The sequence below is a fragment of the Arvicola amphibius genome, chromosome 2 (genome assembly GCF_903992535.2).
Source record: "Arvicola amphibius chromosome 2, mArvAmp1.2, whole genome shotgun sequence".
NCBI classification, from domain to species: domain Eukaryota; kingdom Metazoa; phylum Chordata; class Mammalia; order Rodentia; family Cricetidae; genus Arvicola; species Arvicola amphibius.
In genome coordinates, this window is record NC_052048.2 from 3,265,789 (window position 1) to 3,289,096 (window position 23,308).

The 23,308-nt window shown below is 48.0% G+C and overlaps 1 protein-coding gene across 10 annotated transcripts in view; it reads right to left on the minus strand.

The window, feature by feature from the left end:
• Positions 1–23,308, minus strand: part of Ppfibp1 (PPFIA binding protein 1) — a 143,425-nt gene that overhangs the window by 11,131 nt on the left and 108,986 nt on the right. For 4 of the 10 annotated variants that reach the window (XM_038317956.2, XM_038317959.1, XM_038317957.2 and 1 more), the window contains 14 exons: positions 21,944–22,036; positions 20,194–20,308; positions 18,984–19,016; positions 17,633–17,694; positions 16,121–16,196; positions 12,969–13,123; positions 9,506–9,621; positions 8,700–8,756; positions 7,019–7,082; positions 6,634–6,663; positions 3,874–4,045; positions 3,388–3,420; positions 1,029–1,176; positions 639–767 (listed from right to left, as the gene is read on the minus strand). In XM_038317956.2, coding sequence (XP_038173884.1) covers positions 639–767; positions 1,029–1,176; positions 3,388–3,420; positions 3,874–4,045; positions 6,634–6,663; positions 7,019–7,082; positions 8,700–8,756; positions 9,506–9,621; positions 12,969–13,123; positions 16,121–16,196; positions 17,633–17,694; positions 18,984–19,016; positions 20,194–20,308; positions 21,944–22,036 — 1,283 coding nt within the window. The remainder of the gene's footprint in view (positions 1–638; positions 768–1,028; positions 1,177–3,387; positions 3,421–3,873; positions 4,046–6,633; positions 6,664–7,018; positions 7,083–8,699; positions 8,757–9,505; positions 9,622–12,968; positions 13,124–16,120; positions 16,197–17,632; positions 17,695–18,983; positions 19,017–20,193; positions 20,309–21,943; positions 22,037–23,308) is intronic. The other 6 variants (XM_038317960.1, XM_038317961.2, XM_038317962.2 and 3 more) reach the window with 6 other exon arrangements.

Genomic DNA, 23,308 nt, shown 5'->3' on the forward strand with positions numbered 1-23,308 from the left:
GAGTGAAGCATTGTATGGTCTTTCCCCAGCTAGTGTAAGGCATTTACTCATTCTACTTAATCGGGGGAACAAGTATGGTCTTAATAAACCCAGGAGTTGCGATAGAATGTGTCTTTAAATACTTTCAAGGACTGCAACGATGGCTAATGTTTATTGATCAGTTGGTATCTGACAGAGACTTGACGCCAATCAACTCAATCCTCACCTTTTGGGGTAGGTGATAAGTCTTACTGTGAAGCTGAGTGTGGAGGCCACAGCTCAAGGTCACCTGGCTGGTGGCCAATGAGGCCAGAGAGTAAATCCAAGAGGCTGGACTCTAAAAACACAATTTTTACCTCCCCCACTCCCACCCAGGTCCCCATGTATGCCGACAAGGTCTCTGTTACTGAGCCACAAGCCCAGCCCTTAGACCCATCTCCCAAGCACTAGGCTGCCCCATCTTCACAAGACTGCTTCTGGAGACTCCCCACGTCAAAACTTAAGCCCCAGCACCACTGAATCCTACACGTTCCTGACACCTCACATGCTCACACAGCCCTCACCAGCACAGCCGTCACAACCACAGGCAAACAGGACCGCCCCTCCCAACACAGCAGTAAGCCGGGTCTCCAGTTGTCGGGACCTACAGCTGCTCTTACCTGTTGGACTGCCCTAAGTCTCGAGACCAGCCGAGCCTGGGGCCTGCAGTTGCCCTCGTCCCTCCTCTTTTGAATTCAGGCTCGGACATGTCATCTGGGTTGAATGTAGTTGACTGGCTTCTCCTGAGTCTGGAGACACATGAACATGGTTATGCTACACCTGTGGAGGCCTCTGCTTTGATGGCGAATCATAATGGCTTTTTGTTGTTTGTTTTGTATGTCTGAATTTAAATGTTAACCAAGGCCCAATGAGTTACTGAAGCCCAAATGAGTCTTCCTTCCATGAAGCCTTGGGATTTAGTGTCCGTTGCCAGGCGTCTTCCCATCACCCCCTCCCTGCACTGTGCAACACAGGGGTCAGGCACCCCGCCTCCCCTTTCTTCCACTTACTTCCCAAAGAGTCTCATGATTCCTCTGGACTTCTTTCTGGCATCTGGAGATGGTGGAGACATCTGGAAAGGACCGGTCCCCTGTGAACCTTTTGGACGAGATGTACCAGCCAAATCTAGGTGCTCAGTTGTCTCCTTTTCTGTCTCAGCTGTCCCAGGGATAGAATAAAGACCACGTGAACACAAGGAGACCTTAACCCTCTTGGTTTTAACCCCTTAAGAATTCTTCTTTGGGTCTAAAACCAGTGATTTACACAGAGCACCCTTACGTATGAAACATGTATGCAAGCGTATGCTCTCTGCAACTTACTCTCCTCCACAAAGTGAATTATCTCAAAATCATCCCTTTGAGATGAAGAGTGTGGCAGAGCTGGGTGTGGTGGCACACACATGTAAATCTACCACCCTGGAGGCTGACACAGGAGGACTGATTCTGAGACACACTTGGGCTACAGTGTGCGACTCTCTCTTCACAATAAAAAGTGTCTCAGACTTGTGACATTCTTGAGTGATATAAACACGTGATGAGATTATGCCTAATGTAGTGCGTGGCACAGCTAGGCTCCCACAGTCTCTAACACCTGCACTAATCTAGTGTGTGGCACAGCTAGCATCCCAGTCTCTAACACCTCCTCCACTCCCTCTCCTGCCGTGACTCTCTCCTGGATCTGTGGTCTGGTTGTTCCTTCTTGACTGTAACACCCATTTTCTATCCTTCCTACATTTTACACCAAGATCCTGCTTAGTTCCCACTCTCAGCAAGCTCACCTGCTCTAAGCTCAGCACTGAAGGATGGCTTTATTTTCATAGGCAGATGGCACCAAAACCTCTGAGCCTGACCTCTCTTGTCAGCCCTGTACCCGAAGGAAGACTACGCCGAGTCCCAATTTACTGTGCCAAGGACACACGGACTTATCAAACCCACCATTTTCCCTGAAAGTCTTCTCTCAAATTTTGACACTGAATTCAAATTCTGTGTCATTTCCTTCTTAACACGCCTTCTCCTTTGCCATTTAGGTCACCTCAGTTACAGAGGACTAGCAACTCTTTATCAAGAAACAAATCACCAGTATGTGGTGCACTCCCATTAAATCCCAGCCCTCAGGAGGCCAACGCAAGAAGATCTCAAGCCCAAGGCCAGACGAGGCTGTAGTTGAGACCCTGTCTCAAGGGGGGAAAAACCCCTAGCCTATTATATATTGGATACTAAGAGAACAATGCAACTCGGTATGTGTGAGGTTTTCTTGAGGGGTAAAATCTGGATTTGGCTTTGAAAGAACAGCATCCACAGTTGCTAGATGCAGGGCAGAAGTTCTTTCAACTTTCCACTCCTAGAAGAACAGCCACAAGCAAAGACAGGGCTGTTGTTTTCCAGAGTGTGAGCCTTTACATTCTATAAAGGGAAATAAAGACGTTTGTTCAAGGAGGAAAAACCAGGAGAAGGGTCTCAGAAGGATTTGCAGAAGCTGCAGAGGTTGAAGTTTCTACGAAGCAGAGCTGTGACTACAGGTTACATAAGCAGCACTGGTCCACGGGCATCGACTGCCATCCTAGAAGACACAGGAGCAGCTGAAAGCGGGTGTCCAGCTGGAAGAGTTTAGTTTGTTCAGCCAGCACTCACTGTAAACACGTCAGGCTCCAAAGACAAGGATGTCACTTTGCTAGGACTTGGGTATCTATACAAGGTGACAGCCTGAGGGAGTGCCAGGAGGAATCTATCCACTCCCACTGCACAGCTACAATGGGTATGGGTACCCTGAAAATGTTCCTAGTCCAACTCACTTAAAACACATCATACTTTATTTATTTATTTATTTATTGGGGGGGGGCTTTCTTCCCACTACTCCCCATGGGGAGACAGAACGAATGTCTTTTAAAAGCACTCTCATGGAGACTCCTCCGATACCATGGGAAGTCACTAAATCTCCCCACGGTCAAAGCAATACAATGTCTAGAATGTTGCTCCAAGAGCAGCAAGTCAGATCCTGCCTGGCAACAGACAGTTTTGGGGGGATGCTGGGAAAATGGACACATGGAGGAGGAATGAGAGTTGGCGGGTGACGGTTCAGTCACGGGTGAGGGGAGCTGGGGTTTATGATGCCGGTTCACTCCAGGCCTGCACTGTGCAGGCTGCTGGGCATTTCTGGGCTCTCAGAGCTGCCCCGACGGTGTCAAGAGCACTGGTTAGAACAGCATGTAGGCTCAGAAGCCAAGGTGCTACGGAGTCTGCTTTAGCCAAAGATGAAGGAACATTCTGGAAGAGACTACATTTTCTGATTGCGGCCAGCTTGCTTGGGTGAGACCGCAGAGGCCAAGAGTGGGTGTAGCACGGTGAAGGCTGGCATGCAGGGGTACGGTACCTAAGGTGGGTGCACTGGCACTTCGTTTACGGTCTTCAGGTATCCCAACAACGCACACAACACACGCAGCCAATGGAGAGAACACAAGGGTGACAAAAATGGAACAGATCAGACTCCGCCCTCCAAGGCAACGCCCGAAGGAGGAACGTGCGCACGCACTAAGGCTATAAAAACCGCACAAGTCCGGCCCTGGGCACTCATCCATCCCACCACCAGAGGGGAGACTGTCCAAAGTCACAGACCACCACAGGGTTAGGACGGTTCATTCTGCTGTTTATGTCACGGGACAGAGTGGGGTAAGAGCTGACTTATCGTCACACTGCAAATTAAATCCACGAAAGCGCTTTTGCCAACATCCCCCCTCCAAGGCATTCACCTTCACTTCTGAGAAAGAGAAATGTGCCCACAGAGGAACAAAGGGTGGGTGGGACAAGCCTTTCCCTCCATCTGGGGGGTCAGGACCTGGGTTACCCGTGCCACACATACCAAGGTTTGGTGCACTTGCTGTCCTCTTGTTACTTTTGATTTTAAAAAAGCCTCTGCCAAAGGAGGACCTGGCTTTTCGAGTGCCAAAGGGGTTGTCATCCACGGAGGCGTCATGTCCCGGAGCCTTGGGGGGCAGGGTCCCGGATGTGCGGCTGTCAGCTGGAGCTTTATCCTAAGGGGTGATGAGGAGGGAGCTGAGGGTTAGGGTGCAAATCTTGAGGACAGGGGGCTGGACTCTAACTAATGTCACATCCCTGGACAGATACTGCATTATCACACTAAGGCCAATGCCAGTGACATGTTAACGAAGCCTACGCAGTAAACAGCAACACAACGAACACGGCTAACTCCGCCTACAAGCCATACATTCGTCACTTTAAATATTTAAGGCAGCTTTGAAAACAATTAAGTTGTATCTGCCTCCAAGACATGGAGTGAAGACCCTCCAAACCCAAGACAGTGGGTTTCTTGTTTTTCTAGTTATGATGCAGAGCTATAAATGAGTCCTTAAATCACCAGCGCAGCAATGGGCGCCAAGGCAAGTCTACAAAGCAGGCAGTGCACACGCTTTAAAACACAACATGAAGGTCCTTCCAGTAATCTCACATTCCTCTCCAAGACTAAGAAGGTGAAGGTACACCCAGCAACCGTTTGTTCGAGCTTTCCGACTGCGGGGCAGCCACTAAGCTCATGAGGAATGTCTCTCTGCTCTGGTACCGCTTGAGAGAGGCTTCTGGTTGGATTTCTTCTCTAACACCTCCTGCTTTCTGCTATTCTTTTGCAGAGTGGGTGAAAGGGTCAAAGGGATGGCTGACTACATTAGCTGGACACCCATGTGCACAATACAGTCACTATCGACACCGCAACACTGACACGTCCTCTGACCATGTATTGATCATGTATTATTAATCATGTATTGATCATGTATTGGACATGTACTGAACAAGGGGCTGAAGAGGACCTGAGGGACAGCTGTCTCCACTGAGCGCTTTCCAGCCCCAGCTCTAAGGACTCAGGCACTCGGAGCTGACAGCCAGGACGGGAACTGGTCTTGCACCCGGCTGCGATCCTTGATATGGCTCATGATGAGAACCCAGGGGAGCCCTGGAACACACGCTGGCAGCCTGTGTAGAACGCCAAGCTTGCCCCCATGGGCAAGGGCTATATAAAACAAACGGGGGGGGCTTTTGGCAGAGCCTGGGGAAGGCAGCTGGTCACAAAGACGATCAAAGCACATGACTCTAAGATCACAGGTTGGTTTTCTAATAACAGATAGAGATGAACTCTTAAAATATTCATTTATTTACTTATGTGTATGCATGCCTTTGTGCATGTGTGGGGACACGTGCCACAACACACGTAAAGGTCAACACACAACTTGTGGGAGTTATTCTTGCCTTCCACCATGAACACCCTGGGGATTAACCTAGGCCATGGGGCTTCACCTCTGAAGCCATCTCAGCTCCCCCAAATTAACTTTCTCTTTCTCTCTCTCTCTTTTTTTTTTTTTTACTGAAATGTTCGTTTTATGTCTAAGCAATACTTAACCCTGGTCAGGGCTGCCTGGGGACTAGTCTGAGACCACAGCATACTGGCCTGCGCTTGCTCTATATGCAGGCGTTACACGTCCATATGTGAAGGATGATGTGTGTATGTCAGGTACACGTGTTCATGTGTACATATGGAGAGTCCAGGCTGGGTGTCTTCTATTTCTCGTCACCGTATGTTCTGAGACACAGTCTCTCACTGAACCTGGAGCTCACTGGCTGACCAGACAAGGTGGCAAGTCCCGGGGAGTCTCCTGTCCCCAGATTCTCGCAGCACTGGGAAGACAGGCATGTGCTTCCATGCCCAGCTTTGTATGTAGTTGCTGGGATCCTCACGCTTGCAGGGGAGTACACACGCATTCACCACTGAGCCATCTCTCCAGTCCCTAAGAATAACTTTTCTTCAGATGGGGTCTCACTCTGTAGACCAGGCTGGCCTCAGACTCACACAGATCCACCTGCCTCTGCTTCCAAGGTGCTCGGAGTATAAGTGTGTGCAGAACACCTAGCTCAAAATTAATTTATAAGAGAGGGCGCTGAATCCCATGGGACTACAGTTATAAGCAGGCAGGTTGTAAACAGCCATGTGGGTACCGTGAACTGAACTCAGGAACTCTGCAGATGCATCCAGTGCTCTCAACCACTGAGCATCTCTCCAGCCTTCAAAATTAACTTGTTATTGTTGTTATCATTTGCTTATGATGACAGGGTTTCTGTGTGGCCCTGGCTGTCCTGGAAACTTGCTCTGTAGACCAGGCTGCCTCAAACTCAGAGGTCCTCCTGCCTCTGCCTCCTAAATGCTGGGGATTAAAGGCGTGTGCCACCATCTGGCTAAAATTAACTTTTAAAAGTAAATAACTCTGTGGCATTTAGCGCTTCTCTGAATCATAACCACACCCCATCTAGTTCTAAAACACTGCCGTCACCCTCAAGCCAACGGCCCTCCGCTTCTCCTTATTCTACCCCCTTTTCCCCATTACAGCCAGGGCTCGCTCTGCAGCCTTCTCTGCAGACACACACGCGCTGCTGCACACTTCACAGAAACCCGGCACATGTACGCACATGACCTCCCTCGCTGGCGTTCTGCACCTAGCATGATGCTCTGGAGACGCTAACAGACTCGGTCTCCTGGAGTAGGGACATTTAACTTAACATGCCATAAAGTTTAATAGATTTTTTTTTTTTTATACTTGAACTCAGATATAAAAGTTACCTCTGAAGGCTTCTGGATAGACTCCTTTTCCTGTTCAAAAACAATGACATTTAAGAAGGCCACTGTAAAATCCTTTATCCATTCAGTTGTTATTACACTTCCATAAATAGGAAACCACAAAATCTTAGTTGTATTTATTTCCTACAATGTTTTATTTTCTCAACCTTTCATTTATGTGCTTTCAGGCTTCATCCTTGAAGTCTGTCATCAACTGTACCATGGCAGTAACTTCCCATCAGAGAAAACAAGAGCTCTTCATAAAATGAAATTTTCCCAGGCACACATAAAGATCCATCCCTCAGTATTTTCTTCTCAGGTTAACAAGGGAAAGGAGGCAGGAATAAAAAGAAAAGGAAAAAGAAAAGAAAAGAAAAAGAAAACTCACCAAGACATCTGACGTCTCTTTCTTCAGGTTTCCCAGGCTGCTGGATTTTTGCAGACTTGAAGTTCTAACAACAGAAACAACAATAATTAGAATTAATAGTAAGTTGACTCTGGTGCCTGTGTCTAAGCAGATCATCTTAGAAGAAACTAAAAACTGTCTGGGAGTTGAATCTGGGTAATAAAAGAGAATCTGGATCCAAGCAAACACTTATGTACTTAAGTCAATTGCAGCACTTTTCCTCTAAAAGCAGGGTGGTTAACGGTCCTGCCAGCCACACAGCCTGTGCCACACATGTCCCGGGAGCTGCAAAACCACTCAAGTCGGTCCTGGCAGTGTCAGTGTTTTCCACGGACGGGTGGCACTTACGCCTTCACACCAGGAACTTCTCAGAAGCCTGCGCACTGTTAGGGCTAATCCTTCCACTTGAAGAACGAAGGAATAACATTCCCGAGTCTGGAAAGCTTGCTAAGCCAGGTTTTGCGGGGCACACCCGTAATTCCAGTCCTCAAGAGGCTGGGGCAGGATTGGTGGATGTGTGAAACAGCCTGGGCTATCAAGACAGAGCCTGTCTCCAAGAATGAGAATAAAGAAGGATGGAAGGAAAAATAAAGAGAAGACGAGAGGGGAAGGGAGAAGCAGGGGAATAAAGGAAGGAAAATGCCCCCAGGTTCTCAACCTTCCTATAGCTGCAACCCCTTCATACAGTTCCTCAGGCTGTGGTGTCCCCAACCATAAAATGATTTTTGTTGCTACTTCATAACTGTAATTTTGTTACTGTTATGAATTGTAATGTAAATATTTGTATTTTCCGGTAGTCTTAGGTAACCTCTGACCCACAGGTGGAGAACTGCTGCATAGGGGAATTCTTGTTATTGCCTATAGTAATGCATTTGCTAGCAGAGTAAGTCAGAGACTTCCTCCTTTACATAATCAGTGCCCAGTTACACACAGCCAGAGGTGGCATGACTCAAACCTAAATGCACAAATATGGAGCCAGTTCCAAAAGATGAGGGACTGGGGGTGTACGTCAGTGTCAGTGTGTGCTGGGCACGCGAGAGGCCCGAGGCCTGATCCCGAGCAACACGAGATAAAAAAGGAAGGCAGAGCAGAGAAAGAGACTGAAGAAGGAATGTGTTTACTCCAAGAAACAGGAACAACTGAGCGGCCTAACTTTTAAAAGGCATTTCTGCTTTTACGTAAGTTGTCAGGAGTGCTGGCCGCCAAAGCACGTGAAAGATAACAGAGAAATAGAAACAGCTCTTTCGAGCTCTGCCCTGAAAATAGGCTTTCCTAATCTGACCCAGGCTTTCACTCGGATAAACACGCACAGCGGGCCAGTTTATGAAACTCGGAGTGCAGACAGCAGCTCCGCCAGCTGTCACATTCTCTGGGAGTCTTTTCTATTAGGAGTAGAAAAAATACAAATCAGCACAAAAATAAACGAAAAGTTCTGACCCTCAAATGAAAACTGATGAGGGGAGACGAAAGCTCTGCAAAGGCCGGGCAGGAGATGCCGGGGAAAGGGGCCTGTCTCTGCAGCACCAGCTCTCCAGCCCCGCCTCTCACGACACACGCAGACTTGGACTCATGAGTGAGTGAGACAGCCTCGGTGGGTCACTGTTAGCGATGGTTACGTGAGTCTTGGTCATACTTCACACTCAACAACACACACACAACTTACGAAAGGCCGTCGCATGGCGGGGCTTCCGCGGCTGCACCCAGGATTGTCTTTCCATCACTACAATACATTTTTTAAAAAGGTAATTGTTAATGTCATGAATCGAAAACCACACGTACAGCCCCGGGCTCACAATGGTGAAAGTCACTAAGGGCCCATCGGAGGCTGAGCTCACTGTTAGGTCAAAAGTGCCTTTTGTTTAAGTTACCAAAAACACAGTGTAGCCTCTCCTACCTCGGTCATACTGACAGGGCCCCACTCTCCCACAACGTCTACTTTAGAAGGGTGTGCTGATTACCTCCTACCTATCAAAAACTGTAGCAAAAATAAAACACAGCCAAACTGTAAAGTCAAAGAAAAATCACAAGTCATGCCATCACAGGTGGGACCTGTATGGACCTCTTCTAAGTGAACAGAGATGTAAGAAAATAAATAAATAAAAGTGCAAAAGAAAAGCTATTTTTAAACATTTTCTTAAGCCTAAGTCAAATTTAGGCAACTCGTTTGAGAATTTTCTGGCAAAATATCTATTTGTCTCCTGAGACATGACTGAGTCTGTTGTGCCGGCGTCACAGCCGCGCTTCAAACAGCCTCACGGCACCAATGGCACCTGCTCTGCCTTCCGGCAGTCACTGATGACCTGGAAAGCAAAGCCCGAGCTCCTCGCTCCCGCCCTCTCCCGCCCGCTCCGGCCTCATGCGTTGTATTTCAACATTACAAAACCGACGATGAAAACAGAGCCTGAGATAAGTGCGGGGCGCTCTGACGTCTGAACATTGTATCACAGAGTCATATCACACAGAGCATACTTCTCTTCGAGGGAAGTCTCAGGCTTCGCGGGCAACTTGGACTTTTCAGAGGTCTCCACACCCATGGATGGTGGCAACAGTGGAGGGATGGAGGCTTGCAAGACGCTGGTGTGAAACTGAAAGATTGTAAGTAAAAAGAAAATCAGCCAAAAACGAGGACAACACAAGCCACGGAGTAATGAAACGTCACAGAGCCGGTCTGTCCAAACCGTATACACCCGTGCTCACAACTCCAGCCTTGTAGTCATGATTGTTTCAGAATACAGACATGGGTACAAATCAGGGTCCCTGAGGAAAGAAACACTGTGGAGAAAGGGGTTTCATTTGGTTTCATGGCAGTGAATATCCTGAGTAAGAATTACCTTAAAACACAAAAAGCCCCAAGTTCTGATGGCAGTGAAAGCCCAGGAAAGCCAGCCCCAAGGCGCTGACTCTTCTCAGCAGGAGCACACCATAAACAAAACACTACTTCCATATTTATTTCTGCTAGCAGCCTAACACATAACATTCATCGTACTGGTTAATTACTCTTTTCTATGTGAACAAGCTGACTAAGCTCAAGTATCAAAATGCATTGAAATCAGCTGGAATATACTCCTGTGGTTACCAATTCAAATGCAGTAACATCAACACTGTGCTAATAATAAAATGTGGAGCCCATTTTCTCAAACACCTCTGGGTCCCAGGGCTGGAGACTTTGGTAAAGTCCGAGAGCTGGAGATCAGAGCACGGTGGGCATCAAGAGCTCACAAGGAGTCAGCCAATCTGTGGTCTCCTTTAACTGTTTGCAGTGCTGGCCTAACATGCCCAGTGTTTCTCTACTGAGCTATATTACCAGCAGAGTTCTTAATTTCTTTCCTCTCTCTTTAATAACTTTTTAAAATTAAAATATAATCACACATAATATTTCCCCCTTCCTAGCAACCTCCATGTACTTTCCTTTATTCCCATTCTCTCTCTCTCTCTCTCTCTCTCTCTCTCTCTCTCTCTCTCTCTCTCTCTCTCTCTCTCTCTCTCTCTCTCTCTCCCCCTCCCTCCCTCTCCCTCTCCAATTCATGACCTCTTCTCACTCTCTTTCTGATCAGGGTCTTCTGCACAGCCTAGCCTGGCTATGAGCTCAGCCTCCTAAATTACAGGTGTGCATCATGCACGCCGGCACTGGCCTGGCTGCTTAGTCCTCAGGGCGCCAGGTAAGACACCCGGTGGACACAACATCTACACCAACACCAGGTAAGACACACGGCGGACACAACATCTACACCAACACCAAGTAAGACACATGCTGGACAAACATCTACACCAACCACTCAGCAACAGTTTCACCTGAGTCATATACTCCAACAGGCAGCCGTGCCTGCCTCTGAGCCCCAGAATTGAAAACCCAGGGGAGGTAAGATGGACTTAATGGGTGTGCTTAACCAGCAAAGCTCTCGGCGTCATGAAGAAGCAATGTCTAGTACTGAGTGACAGCATCGTGAAAGCTCGTAAAATGCTAAGCCAGATTACTGTAACGTAGGGCTCTTTTCTATTTTCTATTTTGTTCTATTTTCCCGGTTTGGTTTTGGTCTCGATCTTTACAGTCAATGCTGGGTAATCTCTTTCGCACTCATCCATTGCCCTGGACTCCTGACCGTGGGAAAATACACGAACACACTGGCCTCTTGCCTTGATTTCTTGTTCAAACTTTAAGGTTTCAGTTCCAACTTAAATTTTCCCTCCTGGCTTTTCTTTGAAAAACAAGGTTGAACTCTGTGGATTCTCACCGCATCCCTTTTGTTCAGGTTGGAGCAATCGTCTAAAACAAACGAAGCATCCTTAGACTGGGATTCGTGAGAATGGAGAGAGGGCTCACTAGCATTGGCTGCTCTTCCAGGGAACCCAGTCCAACTCCCAGGACGGCAGGGCACATGCCTGCTAACTCCAGGGGATCTGGTGCCCTCTTCTGACCACTCTGGAGACTGTATGCATGCAGTGTGCGTACATGTATATTCGAGCAAAACACTCACACATACAAAATAAACAGAAGCAAACCTTTAAGCTGAGGCTTATGCAGCAAATAATTTGTAGAATAATCTGGCATATGCTACACATACAAGCAATCCCTCAGTAAATGCAGCACATTACTGCCTAGCAAGGGTTTTTTGGTTTTTGGAAAGCTGAGGCAGGAGGATTACTATTGCTGGCCTGGGTGGCCAAGTGAACCTGTTTCAGAATAATACAGAGAGGTTTTTTTTATCCCCTCTAAATATAAACACACTTAACAAGCAGGGAGCTTCTTCCTGTATCTTATTTTATAGCTAAAATCTTGACTGATGAACTGTTTAGGTACTCGCTAACATTTGCGTGTCCAACGTTAGCTGTTTTCTCTTTGAATTAACTTTCACTCAATTCAGTTTTTACTTTCTCAGGACCAGTGGTGTAGAACTCAGCGCAGAGCACTGGTCAAGCACGCACACGGCCTCAGGCTCCAGGCCCAGAGCTGCAGTGTGTGTGTGTGCATGTGTGTGTGTGTGTGTGTGTGTGTGTGTGACTAGGAAAAGAGATCCACCGCTGAAGAACACTGTGTGTGTGTGTGTGTGTGTGTGACTAGGAAAAGAGATCCACCGCTGAAGAACACTACGTGTGTGTGTGTGTGTGTGTGTGACTAGGAAAAGAGATCCACTGCTGAAGAACACTGTGTGTGTGTGTGTGTGCATGTGTGTATGTGTGCGTGTGCATGTGTGACTAGGAAAAGAGATCCACCGCTGAAGAACACTACGTGCACATGTGCATGTGTGCATGTGTGTATGTGTGCGTGCACATGTGTGTATGTGCGCGTGCGCATGTGTGTATGTGCGCGTGCGCATGTGTGTGTGTGCGCGTGTGCATGTGTTTGTGCGCGTGTGCATGTGTGTGTGCGCGTGTGCATGTGTGTGTGCGCGTGTGCATGTGTGTATGTGTGCGTGTGCATGTATGTGTGACTAGGAAAAGAGATCCACCGCTGAAGACTGTCTTTTCATTATGCGATCGTCAACAACAGGTACGAGAGGAGGAAGCAAGAGAGGGGAGCTGGTGAACGGACGGAACCGTGGCATGCTCGAGGTAAATGAGACGGTCCCAGAGTGTGCCATGACCTTAGGGCAAAGGTCACTGCGCTGGGGAATTCTGGGACAGGCGCCGGCCTCTCAGACTCTATGGAGGAGCAGCATGTCCAGTGGCCCTGAGGGGCAGTAAGGGATGCTCAGACAAGTCTCTAAGGTAGTGGTGTGGAGGGCTCTGAGCAGATTCTGATTGTTGGAGTCATGCAGCAAATCAGGCTCAAATGGGCAAGCACAGCAGGAATGAAGGTGGCTTTGGACCACAGTGGCACTTTACCAAGCTGAGACAACATTCGAGGTAACGAAACTGTCGCCGGGGAAGCGCGCAACAGGGAAGCAGTAAAGACACAGCCCCCTCGACACACACAGTCAGAATCCCAAGGTACCTCTTCTGGAGCGCTCGTGTTGAACGGGTCCCTGCTGGGAGACCCCATCCCTGGCGTGGAAGAGGTGCTCCTCTCCAAGTCACTGAAGGCCTGGGCATCCAACAGGGTGGAGATGGAGCTGGAGTGGAACAGACCGTCACACTCACCGTCCTGGCCTGGAAAAGACGAAGCAGAGACGCTCAAGCCCACTGTTGGAGGAAGAACTGTGATTACGCATTCCTTCTCCGTCTTTCTCTTGAACACGCGCTGTGCTGCTGACCTACTGTCTCAGTCCAAACCGTAAACAGAGAGTCATGGCTCCTGGCATCGTGTGAAGATCAGCATCACAGACCCTAGGATACAGCACCTTAAACCATAAGCAGCTAAGGCTGTGCCCAGGCCACACTGAGTCCCCAGCAATGATATTAACAAAAGGAGTCAGGTTTGATACAATATTGACACAAAAGATGTTTAAAAACCCCTAAATTTATTTCAAAAACCCACTATAATTTTCTTTTAAGATTTCCAGGCTTTTTAAACATTAGTTTAGCCTGTTTTGGTTTTGTACCTTTAATCCTGGCATTCAAGAGGTGGGAGCAGAAGAACTAAAAATTGAAGATCATTCTTTGGATACATAACAAGTTCAAGGCCTGTATGAGCTACAAGAGACCCTACCTCAAAAAATGTCAGATAGATCAATAGATGTGTGTACCTACCCACCTACCTACCTACCTTCTATCTCCTTACCTGTCTACTCTGTGTACCTACCCACCCACCCACACTCCTTTCTACCCCAGCATGACCATCTGATTCTGGGCCACAACAGAGCCACCATTTAAACACATTCCTTCTCGTCACTGCTGTGATCTAGAAAATACACGAAAAAGAGAAAGGACAGAAGAAAAAGAAAAATGACAGCTGATCCTTCAAAGGGCTCCTTTTATGCCATTCTAAAGTAGGAAGAGCCTAACAGAAGAAAGAAACCACATATCCATCAAAGAACTAAGTTTGAAAAATTTTACCACCAGTCAAGATGTAAAGGATTAACTAATTGCACAACACAGTGGTAGATGGTCACTTTCTTAAAAAAAAAAAAAAAAAAAAACAGCATGATATTAAAAGCTCTAACTTCTAATGCCAAATGGCAAACTCTGTAACTTCTCTTTTCTTATTTTTCTTTAGGAAATTGTTTTGGTATAACATAGTCCAGGGTAGCATCAAGGACAAGGTCACCTTGATTCAGCCTCTCAAGTGCTTAGATTACAGGCATGCCCAACTAAGATTTATTTTATCTTTATTTATGAGTATGCGTGTATGTATGCCATGTGTGTGCATGTGTCCGCAGAGGCCAGAAGAGGGTGTTGGGTGCCTTGGGACTGGAGCTGGAGGTGGCTATGGGCTGCCAGAGTGGATGCTGAGAGCCAAACTCCACTCCTCTGCAAGAGCAGCAAATGCTCTTAATCACCGAGCAATCTTTCCAGCCCCACCAAAACTTTTAAATTGAGGTTTTACTATAATTTTACCTTAACTTTACTAGATTTTAAATGCTGTTTAGAGTTTTGTGAGGAGTAACTAGATAAATATGTCTTCGCGAGGAATCACTTTTTATGTACCTCCTTCACCATACCAGGGAATGATCTTTATGACCTGTGGAAACCTATCCTGCTATTATCTGATTTCAAACTACTACATGGGTCTGGAAAGGCTCAGCCAGTCAACTGCCTGCCACGGAAGCATGAGGACCCGAGTTCAGATCGCCAGCGCCCACATAAACGCCACGCTTGGCCTGGAGAGGTGGCCCAGAGGTCAAGATCGCATGGTGATCATGAAGACTAGGATTTGGTTTCCAGACCCTACACCAGCAGCTTACAACTGCCTGTAACTCCAGCTCCAGGGATCTGATGCCCTCTTCCGACCTCCCCAGGCACTGGCACACAGGTGGCATGAATATACTCACACACATACACATAAATAAATATAAAATAGGTCTTTAAAAGTCAGGTGTGGTGGTCTGCAGCCTTAGAGACAGATGTGGTGTACATCATCCACACACATACACATAAATAAAAATAAAATAGGTCTTTACAAACCAGGCGTGGTGGTCTGCAGCCTTAGAGGTAGGAGTCAGTCCATGAACTCCGGTGTCAGCAGGAAACCCTGTCTCTGGGAGGGGCTAGTGATACAGTTGAATGGGAGCTGGGACTTGCTGCTGTACCGGAGGACCTGCTTTCGGTCATGGTGTTTGGCAGAGCAAAAGAAACCCTACCTAAAGTATCTCTCAAGAGATATGTTCTCAGTGCTTACCCTCTTGAGGGTGACAACTGCCCACATGTTCACAGTAAACAAACACTCTAACATTCTGTTTGTGTCAAATGACCCTCAGTCTTCGCACGTTTGAGAACGGCCCTCTGCAGGTAAGGCAACAGAACTTCCTGTGTTCAAAGAGGAACTTGCATTCCTTGGCCTGGGTAAACAGCACCATCACTTCCCTGGTGCCTTTAACCACAAGTGTCTTATTTTCCTTAGCTGAATGTCCATCACCTAACTCAGCATATCACAACCTCAATGGATCCAGTCGATTCAGATCCACTAGGTCTCTGCAGTTAGAATAACTGCAAGCGTCTTTTGATTGACTTCCCGCTTGCGATAGTGGCATTCCTCTTAACCCTTTTCTGGCGAAGGTCACATTGCAAACTTTTTATTCAGCCCTTTGTCCTAGGCTGGGAGTGTAGCTCAGTGGTAAAACACTTGCCTAGCATGTGCTAGGCCCTAGGTTCAAGCTCTTGGATAAACAAAACAAAACAAACCCTCGCTGGATTCTCTGCACTTGTTTAAGAATGGATGTCCAACCCAGCCCTACTGAGATCCCTCTCACGTCATAACCACACCCTCTCCCCCCTCAGAACTTTCCAGATATAACCCAAGGCTCTTTGTGTAAGCTACAGATCTTGCTGTAGAATGCTTTGATAGAGATACTCTCATGGACACACGGACCTAAAAATACTCATCAGCCAGAGTGTTTCCCAGCACTACTGTCCATAGACAGATGGGCCACCCAATCTGGGAAAATGCATGTGAACTATGTAAGAAACCGAGCCCAACTATGTAAGCTCAAGGCTGGTTAAGTTTAAGTGGAGTATGAAGGTTTCCAGAGATGCTTTTTCCTTTATTACCTTGGGCCAGAACTGCGGGGTCCTGCATTTTCTTGTACCTGTTCAGGCACTGCCGAAGATCTTCTATTCTCCGATCCTGCGAAGAACGTAAGCCATCACCACCACCTCCATTTCAAACAGTAAAGGTAAGCACTGTGAACTGTTTACACTATCTGAACATTTCCCAAGCTTTAGTAAAAGTGGCAATATCTGTATTTTTCCTATGTGCATCAAAGACATTGAAACAGCACCTCTGATTTTACAGATCCAACATGCCATCTTCAAAAACAAAACTGATGTAGCAGCATTTAACAACAACAACAAAACCAAGGGCCAGGGAGATGGCTCAGTGTGGGAAGACCCAACACGGGGCCCAATGGCTTGTGCTTGATCCCAGTGGATAAAATTCCAGAGTGCAGATCCCCAGCATCCATGTAAAGCCAGGTATGGCAACTGTTACCCCAGCAATTCAGAGGGTGGGGAAGAAAGACAGAACTGGGTTCCCAGAGCCTGCTGGCCAGCCAGTCTAGCTCAGCCAGCAAGCTACAGGATCTCCGACTGTCTCAAACAATAAGATGGAGAGTGAATAAGAAGACACTTGAGTCAGCGTGACCTCAACTTTTGGCTTTCATATGTGCATGTGTGTGCACACACATAAACACACACACACACACAGAGAGAGAGAGAGAGAGAGAGAGAGAGACAGAGAGAGACAGAGAGAGACAGAACGAAAGTGAGAGGAAGCAGCAAAGACATGAAGGAGTAACAGGATTGGAGAAAGTTGTGATGAGAAAGAAGAACCATCTCTTGGGCATTTTGTAGTTCTATACTCCTTGGAATTAGCCCTTTCTGAAAAATGTCCCTTTGTTCCACTCACTAAGGGACCAGGAGAGAGTGGTCCTAATGTTATAAGCTGAATCCAATGGTTGCTAAGCAGCCAAGATCTGCCAGGTCAGGTCTGTGTTGAGGAAGACACCACAAGTCAAATTTGTGTGAGGCAAACAGACCACAGCAAAGAGCCTTAGTGACAAAGGCAGGGACCAAGAATGCTCCAGAGGCCTGGCCCGTGTCCCGTTAGTTCACCTCTCAGGAGAGCAAGACAGTTCCTGGGGTGAGAGGTGAGGAATGAGAGGACAGTAACCCCACTTTCTCCAGGGTTGTGTGGGCCTTGGTGAAGTTGGAGCTCTACCCTTCAGAGGTCACAGAATTTCCAGAACATACTCCTCTCATCTGAAGAGAGAACTCTGACGGTCTCGATAGTTTCTAAATCCAAATGGGAAGGAGGGCGTCAGGATCTCCGTGGAGCCCAGGCTGCTGGCCTCTCTGCTCTGTACACACAGACACAGGTGACATCACTGAGACAGTGTGCGTGGGCGGGGGAGACAAGGAAGGTCCCTTAACGTCAGTGGAATCGTAAGTGTGTCCTGTCCAGCTGCAGTGGCTAAGGAACCGTGTGGGACAGTCAAAGCGGTGCCGCAGCGCACACACGAACAGTTGATGGAGGAGGGCCATGACACTTGGTTCACCCCGTACCTTCTCTTCATTGGCTGCCATCAGGGACTCCACCGCCTTCTTCATTCTTTGTACTTCAATGTCTGAAAATGACGCGACATTGTTAGGAGGCATTTCAGCTAACCTGTGAGGGCAGTCACGGCTCTTCTGTCCGAAACGTCTCAAGGTAAGCATGGCAAGGGTTCTCTCTTAGGGGCGATAAAAGGGGAGCACTTTTGACCTCACCCCACAGCTGTCACCCCAGAAAGGCAGCGATGTGGGTCGGGGACGGGGAGACGCCCTCTCTTGGAGAAAGAACAGTCTCCCTTTTCACCCTGAGGATGGAATGTGGGCGCGGCAGCAATGACAGCACCAAGTTCTTGAAAACGTTAGCCATGGGTGGGCAGTGAGTGAGAGCACGAACGGATTTCACAACGACCAGGGCGGAGGGATGGGGCTCGGTCATGACCAAGCTGGAGACGCCACGGTAAGAGCCTGAGCGTGTGTTTACGGGAGCGGTCATGCTGAGAAGCCAGCTGCAGTTCCACAGAAGGAAGAGTGACGTGCTTCACCTACGAGCCCCATTTCTAATGCTGTTCTAAAACAGAGAGCAAGACCCAACAGCCACGGTGTGCAGAGTGTGACTTTCCTGAAAAATATGGTCGCCAAACACAAGTGTTACTTGAAAAATGAAAACTTAAAGTACTTGTCATAAAAATGAACATTTAACCCCAAAGTGGACCTACAATTAGAATACAGAAACAGGAAAACATTCAGCTAAAGTTACCAGCTCGTGGTGGAGGGGAGATTCTAGTAATTTTAAAAATTGTATCGATACATTTTCAGTTAGGAATGGCTGTGGTTTGTTTTCCATTTGTTGTTTGTTTTAAAGCAGGTTCCCTTAACCTATTAGTTCACTCTCTGTGGCCAATTAAGGATTTATCTCTCTTTACATGTCACTAGACAGCCCAGGCTCCACAAAGCTCCTGTGCAGGCCTCAGCTAAACAACGAGTTTCCAAACAGACAAAGCAAAGCTCAGCACAAGTTCCAGCTGTGGTGATGAGGGCTGAGTCTCCCCAGTTGTGTGCACTGTCTTGTCTTCTGCACCTCTGTCACCCATACCACAGAGCGCACACTTTCTGAGCTCACTTCTCCAGGTGTCCTGTTGCACTCTGGGAAGTGAACAGGCTGCAGGGAAAACCTATGACGTGATCTGCCCTCCTTATTTTACGGTCTGTCTGTCTAGCCTCTACTCTGCACATCGTGAAGAAATGGGGGCTCGTTGATGAAGCAGCTGCAGATGTTTATGGACAGAAATGATTCAAACATGCAAAGAACGAGGTGGCGCTGCTGGCTAACGAGAGGCTGATGGAGAGACACCGAAAACCTTACTTTTCTCCTTGAGCTTCTTTTTAATATTTTCATCTGCACAGGAAAACCCATCGGATTCGAAGTTAGCACACATTGCAACAAAAACTCTACCTTGAAAGTCCTATCATGTGGCTTCCTTTTATCTAAATGCTGGAATGCTAACTGCAAAGGAACCCAGGGTATGAGGCCCTACAGGAGCGCGGGAGACACACAGAACATGCAGAACGCGCAGGGTGCGCAGTGCTGGGCCTTGGGAGGAACGGCTGTGCAGTCTGTTGAGTTGCTATCTCTGAGCTTCAGCTTTCTGTGTGAAAGTCAGGTCCACAGAGCCCGCCAACTGTGATGTGGACTGGCCAGTGCCACTCTGGTAGGTCTTCCCAAATGCCAGTCTGACACCTGGTCCTCCTAACGCCGTGCCGCAGCCAACGCAGCACTCAAGTCCCCGTGCCAGGAGACAGTTCAATGATGACATGGTATCAGGAGCAGACTGTCAGGAGGTTTCTAGACCCTGAACTTAGCTGGTCCTGAAGTGACAGAGAGCAGGCAGTGCAGACCGGTTCCAACCCCCATTTCTATGTGGACAGCGCTCTCCAAAGACACCTCTAGCCCACACGTACTCCCTCAGTGTCCACTCTACTCATAAACTCTAAACGTGAGACTACCATTATGGTTCGGTGGTACAGCACGGGATTCGCGGATCCAATCCTAAAACTGGGGTCTGTTTCTGAATGTCCTATAACATGATTTTACTGATGTCGAAACCCGGGAAGGAAAGCCCGCGTCTAAGGCTTGAGAAATTGAGTCTCCGGTGGGTAAGGAAATGGATATAAAATGCTACTTGTTTCCATATAGGATACAGCATGACACAGCTCCACCAGCTGGGGTCTGGCCGTCCACATGAACGGGAAACTGCTCTCATGGCTGCCAGTGGACATATTTATGTATGCATACATGTATCCAAGGGAAGGTAAAATCTGATCTAGTATTCCAGATATTATACATATTTCAACGTTAAAAAAACTGAATTGGGGTCTCCCTGTGTCATCTAGCCTGGTACCCAACTACGATCCTTCTGCTTCAGTATCCACGAGCTGGGGCAGCAGATGTGTGCCCCTCCACTGGACCCACACGTCACCGGGGCTGTTTTTCTGTGGTGCACCGCCAGCTCCTCTCCTGTAGCTCACGGGACCTTAACAGAGCAAGGAATCCAGCGCTAGACGGTCAGTCTCACCTCGATCGAGGACGTCCACCCCTTCTCCTTTGGCCTTGCACACCAGTCTCTCCTGCAGTCTCTTGACTTCACAATCCTTATCTTCCAGCTGCTCTTTTAAAGATGTCAGTTCGTCCTACAAAGTTACAGATTCATTTTAATACAGGAGATCACGGCGGGAGGAATATCTATAGAGCATACTGGCCCTTAAAGTCAACTCAAGACTCTGGGAATGAGACAAAACTCTGCAAAACTTACACATAAACACAAATTAGACAGAGGCAATGATAAGCACTATTAATATGACTAATTTGTAATCATTACGGTGTCATTGTTTCAGGTTTGTGAGCAAGTATAAGAAAAAACGGAAGCATTATCAGGACAAGATATTCCCTAAAGTTGGCCTATTTAATTAAATCAGAAAGTCTCGCCAAGTTAGTCAAAGGAGATGGTCAAAGTTAGTCACTTATCATAAAAGCAAAATAAAATACAAATTCAAAAAGGCTTGCTTGGCTTCCTCAAGCATTTCAAGGTGACGCGTGATGCTGGGGTAACCACTGGGCTTCAGTAGCCAAGGGGAGGCAACTCGGGGGGTGACTGTGACCAAACCGTGGACTAGGTCACTGAGAAAGACAAACTCCTGCAGCAATGGGAAAGGGGAATCTAGAAAAAGAGGAGTGAGGTCTTCCTTTTGGAATGGTGGGCTGCAAAAGCTTCTGAGGCCACTGATGTATTCGTTAACATTTTCAGTTTTGCTTTAGAAAGTTCTAGCCATAGCAAATCCGTATTTTGCAGGCTGTATCAGACGCAGACACCAGTTCTGCAATGACAACATGCCCGCCGCTTATCAGTGTGGGATTTACTCTCAGCCTCTTCATTCTACTGTCTGGACACGCAGTGTTGAAAAGTCCACCCAGGAGGCCAAGGTGGCCCTGTACACCTGACTGATGGCAAGGATGGAGTCAAGTTCAGAAACCTTCACAACCCTGCAGGAGGTGCCGACCCCTCTCCCTGCAGGACTTCTAAGCAGTGGCTTCTCTTCCCTTTCACAAGGAGGAACTCATACACACTGACCTTCCAGAAAACCCTAACAGAGGAGAGCAGGCTCCAGTTACTGAAATGAATTCTTCCCCAGGGGGACTTCCAACACCTGTTTTATTATGCTTAGGGGCCAGACAGCCCACGAAACAAGCTTATTATACGCTAATGCTGTTATATTTTACCTGCTCACTCGTGACATTAGAGATCTGCTTGTCCTTTTAGTCAGGGTGTATGTATTCTCACTAAACAGGTGGCACACGCACACACATACGCAAACAAACACACACGCACACACACACACACACACACACACACACGATGAATGCGCATGCTGCTGAAAACACCAGCACCACCACCACGGCAAAACAACACAAGCCAAGAGGCGACAGCCACGGGGCTCCCACCTTCAGGGACTCCCACTTCCGCTCCATCCGCTGCTTCTCATACTGCATCTGACCCACCTTGATTTTCATGCTAGAGAGTTTGGCCATTAATGACTGGTGGAGAGACAGAGAGGAGAGAGAGCGAGGCAGAAAAAGACAGGCTAAATAACTGGGAAAACAGCACCAGTTCGTCAAGAGGGTGAGCTACAGAAACAGCGGGCTGTGTCCCGTCCAGTTAAGACTCTAGCGTGTGGGCTCAGCGTCTCCGGCTTCAGGGAAACACCGTGTACTTGTATGGTGTGTCCCTGTCCGTCCGCCCCCCTCCCACCCCCACCGAGAGAACTTACTTTCGTCGCCTTGAGTTTTTTCTCATACTGGAGTCTTTCCGTATCCATTTCACTCACTTTCAGCCTCAAATCACTGATCTCCTGTATGAGCCCCTGTCCAGAAATAATAATAACTAATCAGAAAAGGGAAAGGCACCGTTAGCAAAGGAGTAGCCAGCAACAGCCCCTCGGAGATGAGCTGTGGGAACCAGTCCCAACAAGGGAGATCCAGTGAAATCTACGCGACAGCCAAACCACGCTAAAACTCTAACCTGATTCCAGGGCCTCTGCCCCTAGTGCTGGGCCGGTGGAAGCTACATGCAGCCGTGATTCTGACTGGGAAAACGCTGGTGTTGGAATCCCTGGACCATGCCCAGCGTGGAGCTGGAAGGTACGGCCCGCAGGGTGACGGGATTGTGGGACCCTGGCGCCTTCTCCTTTTCTGCTTCCTGGTCGTGAGGTAAGTGGTTTTCCCTGCCATGCACTCCACGACAGTGTGCTGCTTCAACTCTGGCTCACGAGCAACGGGGCGGGGCCCACTCGTCACGGACTAAACGCTCTAAAACTGTGGGCTAAAACTGAAACAGATTCTTTATAACCTGTCGTGAGTGTCTGTCACAGCGATGTGGGCTTTATAACCTGTCGTGAGTGTCTGTCACAGCGATGTGGGCTTTATAACCTGTCGTGAGTGTCTGTCACAGCGATGTGGGCTTTATAACCTGTCGTGAGTTTCTGTCACAGCGATGTGCCCGAGTTTCCATTCTGTGCTATGATAAAACGCTCTGACCAAAAGGGTTTCTTGGGCTTACACTTCCAGGCCACACAGTCCACCATTGGGGGAACTGTGGGTGGGAAGCCACGTCTGGGAGCTGGAGGCAGGAACCATGAATGCTGCTCGCTGGCTCCTTCACTGGCTGCTCGCCTGGCTCACGCTTGCCTGGCTCATGCTCGCTTAGCTTCCTTACACAGCCCAGGAGATGGAGGCCCCACAGTGGGCTGGGCCTGCCTACACCAATTAGGTCAAGCAAACAGTTCCTCACAGGCACATCCGTAGAACCTGACAAAGACAAATGGCTGCCTGGGCTGTGACTAGTGATTCCAGTCGGTGCTTACTAGGGCATGATGGAAATGGGACCAACTCACAGGGCAGCCTAACATCCAACCCAAAGCCACTCAGCACTCATTTCTGTATTCAGACTATCTACGTACCCCCACCCTGTCACATGAACTAGAGGTGTTCTCTGGCACAGCCATTTAAGACCCTTTTCTGCGACACATTAGTAGTAATTTGAAGATTTCCTCTAATTGTTTGCCTAATCTGCAAAAATAAAGACTCAAATTTCTTTAAACTAAGAATCTTAACCTGAAGGTATATGAAAGTCTTGT